This window comes from Oncorhynchus gorbuscha, unplaced genomic scaffold (genome assembly GCF_021184085.1).
Source record: "Oncorhynchus gorbuscha isolate QuinsamMale2020 ecotype Even-year unplaced genomic scaffold, OgorEven_v1.0 Un_scaffold_3271, whole genome shotgun sequence".
Taxonomy (NCBI): Eukaryota; Metazoa; Chordata; class Actinopteri; order Salmoniformes; family Salmonidae; genus Oncorhynchus; species Oncorhynchus gorbuscha.
Genome location: NW_025747557.1, coordinates 23,314 through 35,454, shown reverse-complemented (window position 1 = coordinate 35,454; position 12,141 = coordinate 23,314). Strand labels below are relative to the sequence as shown.

The 12,141-nt window shown below is 41.6% G+C and overlaps 1 protein-coding gene across 1 annotated transcript; it reads left to right on the top strand.

The window, feature by feature from the left end:
- The first annotated feature begins 1,827 nt into the window (after nt 1-1,827).
- Nucleotides 1,828-9,396, top strand: LOC124027477 (zinc finger protein 239-like). Its single transcript, XM_046339892.1, has 2 exons — nt 1,828-1,933; nt 7,886-9,396. Exons 1-2 carry the CDS (start codon nt 1,858-1,860, stop codon nt 8,671-8,673), a joined length of 864 nt encoding a protein of 287 aa, XP_046195848.1. The 5' UTR covers nt 1,828-1,857; the 3' UTR covers nt 8,674-9,396.
- Nucleotides 9,397-12,141: the final 2,745 nt, after the last annotated feature.

Here is a 12,141-nt window from a genome sequence, read left to right as displayed (position 1 = left end):
TAGTACTGGGGAACAGAATCAGTCCACTACATGTGTTTAGTACTGGGGAACAGAATCAGTCCACTACATGTGTTTAGTGCTGGGGAACAGAATCAGTCCACTACATGTGTTTAGTTTGGGGAACAGAATCAGTCCACTACATGAACAGAATCAGTCCACTACATGTGTTTAGTGCTGGGGAACAGAATCAGTCCACTACATGTGTTTAGTGACTGGGGAACAGAATAGTACATGTAAGTGCTGGGGAACAGAATCAGTCCACTACATGTGTTTAGTACTGGGGAACAGAATCAGTCCACTACATGTGTTTAGTGCTGGGGAACAGAATCAGTCCACTACATGTGTTTAGTACTGGGGAACAGAATCAGTCCACTACATGTGTTTAGTGCTGGGGAACAGAATCAGTCCACTACATGTGTTTAGTGCTGGGGAACAGAATCAGTCCACTACATGTGTTTAGTGCTGGGGAACAGAATCAGTCCACTACATGTGTTTAGTGCTGGGGAACAGAATCAGTCCACTACATGTGTTTAGTGCTGGGGAACAGAATCAGTCCACTACATGTGTTTAGTGCTGGGGAACAGAATCAGTCCACTACATGTGTTTAGTGCTGGGGAACAGAATCAGTCCACTACATGTGTTTAGTGCTGGGGAACAGAATCAGTCCACTACATGTGTTTAGTGCTGGGGAACAGAATCAGTCCACTACATGTGTTTAGTACTGGGGGGGCCTACATGTGTGTGTGTACTGGTATGTTGCATTAATCAACTCCTTATCCAATCAGAACACACAGAGTGTGTTTTTTCCTACCTATCAGGTTTGTGTGTGTGTAAAAGATACACATTGTTTCAAGTGATCACCGTGAAAGTGAATTTATCAACTATAAGTATCATTACTATTATTTAGGGCGGCAGCGTAGCCTAGTGCTTAGGGTGTTGGACTAGTAACCGGAAGGTTGCAGAGTTCCCATGGAGCTGACAAGGTACAAATCCCTTCTGTGAACAATTAACCCACTGTTCCCAGGCCGTCATTGAAAATAAGAATATGTTCTTAACTGACTTGCCTGTTTAAATAAAGTAAAAAAAAAAATAAAAATTATACTGTAACGTTATAAAAAATTTTTTTGTTATACTTGAAAAAAAAAATAATAATTGAAAGTGATTCACTTTTGTTGTTGTCTCGATAATAAAATAAACTGGTTTCCGTTCAGCGGAAGTGGATCATTTATTTGGTGTCGCAGGTGTGACGTATAATCTAGTGGACGGGACGCGTCTTCAACAACAACACGGTTACTATGGTAGCTTGCTAGCCCAAATTTAAAAAAAAACTAAAATATTAAAGCTCTTTACATGGTTTCGGTGTATATTAAACACTGTATTTGAAACACACCTTTTGTCGTCTTATCCCGTTTAAATTAACATTTACTCTGTTGTTATTAGTCAGGTAGCCCGGTTTGATAAATTGGCCTAGCACTAGTGGCTAATGCTAACTAGCTAGCTATCATCCTTGACCATGAGTTCACTGAACTGCTCTCCTCTTGCTAAAGAAGAGGAGAGGTCTGCTGGACGGAGAAGCTGGGCAGAGATAGAGGGTCTGTGGCTGAATGTTGTCGTGAAAGAGGAGAATGAAGAGGAGGATGTTACAGTAAAACAAAAGTAGAGGAAGAGGAGGATGTCACAGTAACAAAAGTAGAGGAAGAGGAGGATGTCACAGTAAAAAGAAGTAGAGGCTGAGGCTGTTACAGTGAAAGAAGAGGAAAGAGCCCCGTTCAGAGTGAAAGAGGAGGAGGATGTTACAGGAGGAGATGTAAAGAAGAAGGAGTTACTGTAAAAGAAGAGGAGGAAGCAGTTTTTGGAATGAAAGAGGAGATGACTGTCATATCGAAAAAGGAGGAAGAAGAGGAGGAGGAGACAGGAGACCTGATTAACACCAGTAAGTACTGTCTTAAGAACAGGGTCACAACATCTGCAGTTGAACTGATGTGTGATTTTAAAGGGTCAATCTGCAGTTCCTACATCTGTTTTTGGACTATAAATAGCCGTTGTTTCTTGAAGAATAGAACTTAAACTTAAACTTTAAAAAAATAAAAGAATGTAGGTTATATTATTTAAATTATTTCAAGGCTATAGCCAACAAAGAAATACGCTCAGCATTTTAAACAACGTTTCGTTCTATTAAATCATTACAGTCTGAACTGTATAGCCTATAGCCTGTGAGTTAAATATAAAATAAATGGGGAAAAAAGGACTTAGTGCCTTTGAATTCATTTTTAGAAACACGAGTTTGGCCCAGTCTGCGATGGTGGGGCTTCAGGCTCACCCTTGCTCTTGGATGGTGGCTGGAGAACATCAGGCCACTCTCCACACATGCAGAGCCACTGGGGAAACTAAACACCCTTCAGGCCACTCTTGACAGGCAGAGATGCAGAGCCCCTGGGGATGCTAAACACCCTTCAGGCCACTCTTGACAGGCTGGGCAGAGATGTAGAGCCCCTGGGGATGCTAAACACCCTTCAGGCCACTCTTGACAGGCTGGACAGAGATGTAGAGCCCCTGGGGTTGCTAAACACCCTTCAGGCCACTCTTGACAGGCTGGACAGAGATGCAGAGCCCCTGGGGATGCTAAACACCCTTCAGGCCACTCTTGACAGGCTGGACAGAGCTAAACATGCCAGAGCCACTGGGGTTGCTAAACACCCTTCAGGCCACTCTTGACAGGCTGGACAGTCCTCTGACAGGCTGGCAGAGAGCCCCTGGGGATGCTAAACACCCTTCAGGCCACTCTTGACAGGCTGGACAGAGATGCAGAGCCCCTGGGGATGCTAAACACCCTTCAGGCCACTCTTGACAGGCTGGACAGAGATGCAGAGCCCATGGGGAAGCTAAACACCCATTTGGTCACTCTTGACAGGCAGAGATGCAGATTTGAGATTTTTCTAAAGATAGGCCTAAAGGTTTTTAGGCAAAAATCAAAACAGAAAGCGCTCCTTGAACGTGGGAAAATGCCAGGCCTATTTGGCCAAAAATCAATTATGGCCTATAGTATAGATAATAAAACCAAAATTAACTAACCATTTAAGAGATCAGATTTTTTTAGTTTGTTTGTTTATAAATACTTTGCTACAATGACACACTTAGTTATCTACCTCCTTCATTCCATTCTTTTAGCATGTGCATCTAATAATCCATCACCATTGCTTTTGGGATACGTGTCTGTTCAGATTATTTGTTGTGGACAGTCCATAACCACACTCCCTCTCTTGGTCCTCAGTCCATCACCACACTCCCTCTCTTGGTCCTCAGTCCATCACCACACTCCCTCTCTTGGTCCTCAGTCCATCCCTCTCTTGGTCCTCAGTCCATCACCACACTCCCTCCCTCTCTTGGTCCTCAGTCCATCACCACACTCCCTCTCTTGGTCCTCAGTCCATCACCACTCCCCTCTTGCTCTTGGTCCTCAGTCCATCACCACACCCTCTCTTGGTCCTCAGTCCATCACCACACTCCCTCTCTTGGTCCTCAGTCCATCACCACACTCCCTCTCTTGGTCCTCAGTCCATCACCACTCCCTCTCTTGGTCCTCACTCCCTCTCTTGGTCCTCAGTCCATCACCACACTCCCTCTCTTGGTCCTCAGTCCATCAGTCCATCACCACACTCCCTCTCTTGGTCCTCAGTCCATCACCACACTCCCTCTCTTGGTCCTCAGTCCATCACCACACTCCCTCTCTTGGTCCTCAGTCCATCACCACACTCCCTCTCTTGGTCCTCAGTCCATCCATCAGTCCATCACACTCCCTCTCTTGGTCCTCAGTCCATCACCACACTCCCTCTCTTGGTCCTCAGTCCATCACCACACTCCCTCTCTTGGTCCTCAGTCCATCACCTTGGTCCTCAGTCCATCCCTCTCTTGGTCCTCAGTCCATCACCACACTCCCTCTCTTGGTCCTCAGTCCATCACCACACTCCTCTCTCTTGGTCCTCAGTCCATCACCACACTCCCTCTCTTGGTCCTCAGTCCATCACCACACTCCCTCTCTTGGTCCTCAGTCCATCAGTCCATCACCACACTCCCTCTCTTGGTCCTCAGTCCATCACCACACTCCCTCTCTTGGTCCTCAGTCCATCACCACACTCCCTCTCTTGGTCCTCAGTCCATCACCACACTCCTCTTGGTCCTCAGTCCATCACCACACTCCCTCTCTTGGTCCTCAGTCCATCACCACACTCCCTCTCTTGGTCCTCAGTCCATCACCACACTCCCTCTCTTGGTCCTCAGTCCATCACCACACTCCCTCTCTTGGTCCTCAGTCCATCACCACACTCCCTCTCTTGGTCCTCAGTCCATCACCACACTCCTCTCTTGGTCCTCAGTCCATCACCACACTCCCTCTCTTGGTCCTCAGTCCATCACCACACTCCTCTTGGTCCTCAGTCCATCACCACACTCAGTCCATCACCACACTCCCTCTCTTGGTCCTCAGTCCATCACCACACTCCCTCTCTTGGTCCTCAGTCCATCACCACACTCCCTCTCTTGGTCCTCAGTCCATCACCACACTCCCTCTCTTGCTCTTGGTCCTCATCTTTGTAAGTCACTTTGATTTTGTACCTGTGTGTTTCATCAGTTTCTATATGTAAAATATTTGAGTGAACTCCATGACATTAAGGGGATAATAGAAGCACGTAAATAGACGCCAGATGCATGCTGGGCCGGGCCCTGAGCTCGTGAAGTGAAGAGCTACTGGAGCTAAATTGGAGAAAGCCGACTTGTCTTCTGGGTAGTTTGGGTGAGACCCAGGTGGTATGCGCTCCAGCCTTCTGGGTAGTTTGGGTGAGACCCAGGTGGTATGCGCTCCAGCCTTCTGTGTAGTTTGGGTGAGACCCAGGTGGTATGCGCTCCAGCCTTCTGTGTAGTTTGGGTGAGACCCAGGTGGTATATGCTCCAGCCTTCTGGGTAGTTTGGGTGAGACCCAGGTGGTATATGCTCCAGCCTTCTGGGTCGTTTGGGTGAGACCCAGGTGGTATAGACATTTTCTATTATATAATAGACTGTATGTTTGTTTGTTCCATGTGTAACTCTGTGTCGTTGTATGTGTCGAACTGCTTTGCTTTATTCTTGGCCAGGTCGCAGTTGTCAATGAGAACTTGTTCTCAACTAGCCTACCTGGTTAAATAAAGGTGTTCTCAACTAGCCTACCTGGTTAAATAAAGGTGTTCTCAGCTGGCCTACCTGGTTAAATAAAGGTGTTCTCAACTACCTGGTTAAATAAAGGGTTAGGGTTAAATATATAATATATAAATACCTGGTTAAATAAAGGGTTAGGGTTATATATATAATATATAAATACCTGGTTAAATAAAGGGTTAGGGTTATATATATAATATATAAATACCTGGTTAAATAAAGGGTTAGGGTTATATATATAATATATAACTACCTGGTTAAATAAAGGGTTAGGGTTATATATATAATATATAACTACCTGGTTAAATAAAGGGTTAGGGTTATATATATAATATATAATGGTCCTTCTGTAGCTCAGTTGGTAGAGCATGGCGCTTGTAACGCCAGGGTAGTGGGTTCGATTCCCGGGACCACCCATACGTAGAATGTATGCACACATGACTGTAAGTCGCTTTGGATAAAAAGCGTCTGCTAAATGGTATCCGTGATATATATATGGGGAAGTGAAAAAATACCTGGTTAAATAAAGGTGAAATAAATACAATTAAAATAAATAGACGTTACTATGACGACATATGACGGATGTTCATCCCTTGACTGTCTTATTAGTTTAGTACTATTAGTTAATGCTAGCAGATATCATAGACTTCCAGTCATTGTGCTAACGGATTAGCTCACAAATCTACCGCTAACGTCCTTCAATACTGGACACAGAGACCAAACTGGTATCCGTGAGTTAATCTGACTGGGGAAGTGTTCTCCTTCTCCAAACTGGTATCCGTGAGTTAATCTGACTGGGGAAGTGTTCTCCTTCTCCAAACTGGTTCTCCTTCTCCAAACTGGTATCCGTGAGTTAATCTGACTGGGGAAGTGACTGGTTCTCCTTCTCCAAACTGGTATCCGTGAGTTAATCTGACTGGGGAAGTGACTGGTTCTCCTTCTCCAAACTGGTATCCGTGAGTTAATCTGACTGGGGAAGTGACTGGTTCTCCTTCTCCAAACTGGTATCCGTGAGTTAATCTGACTGGGGAAGTGAATGGTTCTCCTTCTCCAAACTGGTATCCGTGAGTTAATCTGACTGGGGAAGTGACTGGTTCTCCTTCTCCAAACTGGTATCCGTGAGTTAATCTGACTGGGGAAGTGACTGGTTCTCCTTCTCCAAACTGGTATCCGTGAGTTAATCTGACTGGGGAAGTGACTGGTTCTCCTTCTCCAAACTGGTATCTGACTGGGGTGAGTTAATCTGACTGGGGAAGTGACTGGTTCTCCTTCTCCAAACTGGTATCCGTGAGTTAATCTGACTGGGGAAGTGAACTGGTTCTCCTTCTCCAAACTGGTATCCGTGAGTTAATCTGACTGGGGAAGTGACTGGTTCTCCTTCTCCAAACTGGTATCCGTGAGTTAATCTGACTGGGGAAGTGACTGGTTCTCCTTCTCCAAACTGGTATCCGTGAGTTAATCTGACTGAATGGTTCTCCTTCTCCAAACTGGTATCCGTGAGTTAATCTGACTGGGGAAGTGACTGGTTCTCCTTCTCCAAACTGGTATCCGTGAGTTAATCTGACTGGGGAAGTGACTGGTTCTCCTTCTCCAAACTGGTATCCGTGAGTTAATCTGACTGGGGAAGTGACTGGTTCTCCTTCTCCAAACTGGTATCCGTGAGTTAATCTGACTGGGGAAGTGACTGGTTCTCCTTCTCCAAACTGGTATCCGTGAGTTAATCTGACTGGGGAAGTGACTGGTTCTCCTTCTCCAAACTGGTATCCGTGAGTTAATCTGACTGGGGAAGTGACTGGTTCTCCTTCTCCAAACTGGTATCCGTGAGTTAATCTGACTGGGGAAGTGACTGGTTCTCCTTCTCCAAACTGGTATCCGTGAGTTAATCTGACTGGGGAAGTGAATGGTTCTCCTTCTCCAAACTGGTATCCGTGAGTTAATCTGACTGGGGAAGTGATGGTTCTCCTTCTCAAACTTCTCCAAACTGGTATCCGTGAGTTAATCTGACTGGGGAAGTGACTGGTTCTCCTTCTCCAAACTGGTATCCGTGAGTTAATCTGACTGGGAGTTAATCTGACTGGGGAAGTGACTGGTTCTCCTTCTCCAAACTGGTATCCGTGAGTTAATCTGACTGGGGAAGTGACTGGTTCTCCTTCTCCAAACTGGTATCCGTGAGTTAATCTGACTGGGGGAAGTGAATGGTTCTCCTTCTCCAAACTGGTATCCGTGAGTTAAACTGAAGTGACTGGTTCTCCTTCTCCAAACTGGTATCCGTGAGTTAATCTGACTGGGGAAGTGACTGGTTCTCCTTCTCCAAACTGGTATCCGTGAGTTAATCTGACTGGGGAAGTGACTGGTTCTCCTTCTCCAAACTGGTATCCGTGAGTTAATCTGACTGGGGAAGTGACTGGTTCTCCTTCTCCAAACTGGTATCCGTGAGTTAATCTGACTGGGGAAGTGAATGGTTCTCCTTCTCCAAACTGGTATCCGTGAGTTAATCTGACTGGGGAAGTGAATGGTTCTCCTTCTCCAAACTGGTATCCGTGAGTTAATCTGACTGGGGAAGTGGGTAAATGGATCATTAAAGGTTAGAAGAAACTGGGGAAGTGGGTAAATGGATCATTAAAGGTTAGAAGAAAAAAAAAAAAAGTTTGTAAAATAATTCACTATATTGACTTGCGTGACTTTGTTGTTCAAACAGGAGAGAGACGTGACTATCTTGGGTCCTCCGGGGAGCTTCAACAACATCATGATGCTGACGAGGTTGAGAAGAGTCTCTCCAAGTCAGAACACATCAAGAAACACCCACAGAGATTAATCCATTCAACAGAACTTAAAAGACATCAGAGAATCAATACAGGAGAAAAATCTCATAGCTGTGATCAATGTGGGAAGAGTTTTGCTAAGGCAGGAGGCCTGGCAACACACCACAGAATACACACGGGAGAAAAACCTTACCACTGCTCTGACTGTGGAATGAGCTTTGCTACCTCAAGCCAGCTGATAAGACATCAGAAAACACACACAGGAGAAAAGCCTTATTGCTGTGATCAGTGTGGGAAGAGATTCATTCAATCAGCAAACCTGACTGTACACAAGAGAATACACACCGGAGAGAAACCGTACCACTGCTCCGACTGCGCGAAGAGCTTTTCTACTTCAAGCGGATTGATAACACACCAGCGAACACACACAGGAGAGAAGCCTTACCACTGCTCTGACTGTGGAAAGAGCTGTACCACCTCGAGTGCACTGATATCACACCAGCGTACACACACAGGAGAGAAGCATTACCACTGCTCTGATTGCGGGAAGAGTTTTGCTACTTTAAGCAACCTGACACAACACCAGCGAACACACACAGTAGGAAAGCCTCATAGCTGTGATCAATGTGAGAAGAGATACTCCCATCTAATGTCTCTGATTAAACATCAGAAAATACATGAAGAAGATCCAGACCTAGGTAGAAGAACACAGAGTGTAGAATGATCTCCAACACCAGACCTGGGTAGTAGAACACAGAGTGTAGAATGATCTCCAACACCAGACCTGAGTAGTAGAACACAGAGTGTAGAATGATCTCCAACACCAGACCTGGGTAGTAGAACACAGAGTGTGGAATGACCAGCTAACGGAACATTGAACCAACGGAACATTGAACCAGCTAACGGAACATTGAACCAGCTAACGGAACATTGAACCAGCTAACGGAACATTGAACCAGCTAACGGAACATTGAACCAGCTAACAGAACATTGAACCAGCTAACAGAACGTTGAGTCAGCTAACAGAACATTGTACCAGCTAACAGAACATTGAACCAGCTAACGGAACATTGAACCAGCTAACGGAACATTGAACCAGCTAACGGAACATTGAACCAACTAACGGAACATTGAACCAGCTAACGGAACATTGAACCAGCTAACGGAACATTGAACCAGCTAACGGAACGTTGAACCAGCTAACGGAACATTGAACCAGCTAACGGAACATTGAACCAGCTAACGGAACATTGAACCAGCTAACAGAACGTTGAACCAGCTAACAGAACGCTGAACCAGCTAACAGAACATTGAACCAGCTAACGGAACGTTGAACCAACTAACGGAACATTGAACCAGCTAACAGAACATTGAACCAGCTAACAGAACATTGAACCAGCTAACAGAACATTGAACCAGCTAACAGAACATTGAACCAGCTAACAGAACATTGAGTAACAGAACATTGAGTCATATTCTACACTGTTCCAAATGTCATGTTGTTGATAAATATGTAGTTCTCTTATATTTTAGTTGAATCTGTATTTGTCTTATACAAATCACACCGTAATACCTGAGGGTAATCATTTTAATTTTATTCAATTGAGTATTGTAACAAGTATAAAAAAGCTAATGTGTTTGAGAATGAGTCAACTGTGTTGGGTGTATTGTGAGGGTCAAAAGAGAGAGGGAGGGAGGGAGAGAGAGGGCGGGTAAGAGAGGAGAGAAATAGACAAATGGAGGGAGAGAGAGAGAGGGCAGGTGGGTAAGAGAGAAGGAGAGAAATAGACACAGAGAGAAAGGGTGGGTAAGAGAGGAGAGAAATAGACAGAGAGAGAGGGAAAGAGAGAAGTAGACAGATGGAGAGAGAGGGTAATCATAATAATATTATATAAATATATATAAAACCATAATCATTATGCTTAATTCTATGTAAAAAAAATGTTAATTTTTCTGCATATCTCTTGATCTGTCTGTATCCTCCTGACTGGTGGTTCTTTCTGCTAAAGAAAATAAATATGCGTATCTGCATCTCTGCTCAAATCTGGGTAAAAGAGTGACAGTCTTATTCAGTACCTTTAGTTATTGTTTGATTTCCCAAGTCTACCAGCCTTACCAGCAGACATGTCAGATAGTTAGACATGCTACTCTACCTTGATAGCTAAGATAGTTAAACAAGCTATTCTATCTTGATAGCTAAGATAGTTAGACAAGCTACTCTACCTTGATAGCTAACATAGTTAGACAAGCTACTCTACCTTGATAGCTAAGATAGTTAGACAAGCTACTCTATCTTGATAGCTAAGATAGAGTAGTTATCTTGTCTAACTATCTTACATTTACATTTACATTTAAGTCATTTAGCAGACGCTCTTATCCAGAGCGACTTACAAATTGGTGCATTCACCTTATGACATCCAGTGGAACAGTCACTTTACAATAGTGCATCTAAATCTTAAAGGGGGGTTGGGGGTGAGAGGGATTACTTATCCTATCCTAGGTATTCCTTAAAGAGGTGGGGTTTCAGGTGTCTCCGGAAGGTGGTGATTGAAGATAGTTAGAGATGCTACTCTACCTTGATAACTAAGATAGTTAGACATGCTACTCTATCTTGATAGCTAAGATAGTTAGACAAGCTACTCTACCTTGATAGCTAAGATAGTTAGACAAGCTACTCTACCAGCAGACATGTCAGATAGTTAGACAAGCTACTCTATCTTGATAGCTAACATAGTTAGACAAGCTACTCTATCTTGATACCTAAGATAGTTATACATACTATATATACATATACATACTATATATACATACTATATATACATATACATACTATATATACATATACATACTATATATACATATTATATCATATGCATACTATATATACATATACATACTATATATACATATACATACTATATATACATATACATACTATATATACATATACATACTATATATACATATACATACTATATATACATACTATATATACATATACATACTATATATACATATACATACTATATATACATATACATACTATATATACATATTATATCATATACATACTATATATACATATTATATATACATATACATACTATATATACATACTATATATACATACTATATATACATATACATAATACATATACATACTATATATACATACTATATATACATATACATAATATATATATATACATACTATATATACATATACATACTATATATACATATACATACTATATATACATATTATATCATATACATACTATATATACATATTATATCATATACATACTATATATACATACTATATATACATATACATACTATATATACATATTATATCATATACATACTATATATACATACTATATATACATACTATATATACATATACATACTATATATACATATACATACTATATATACATATTATATCATATACATACTATATATACATATTATATCATATACATACTATATATACATACTATATATACATATACATACTATATATACATACTATATATACATACTATATCATATACATACTATATATACATATACATACTATATATACATATACATATATATATATACATACTATATATACATATACATACTATATATACATATACATACTATATATACATACTATATATACATATACATACTATATATACATATACATACTATATATACATATTATATCATATACATACTATATATACATATACATACTATATATACATATACATACTATATACCAGCAGACATGTCAGATAGTTAGACAAGCTACTCTATCTTGATACCTAAGATAGTTAGACAAGCTACTCTATCTTGATACCTAAGATAGTTAGACAGGCTAGCTACTCTATCTTGATAGCTAAGATAGTTAGACAAGCTACTCTATCTTGATAGCTAAGATAGTTAGACAAGCTACTCTACCTTGATAGCTAACATAGTTAGACAAGCTATTCTACCTTGATAGCTAAGATAGTTAGACAAGCTACTCTATCTTGATAGCTAAGATAGTTAGACAAGCTACTCTATCTTGATAGCTAAGATAGTTAGACAAGATAACTACTCTATCTTGATAGCTAAGATAGTTAGACAAGCTACTCTATCTTGATAGCTAAGATAGTTAGACAAGATAACTACTCTATCTTGATAGCTAAGA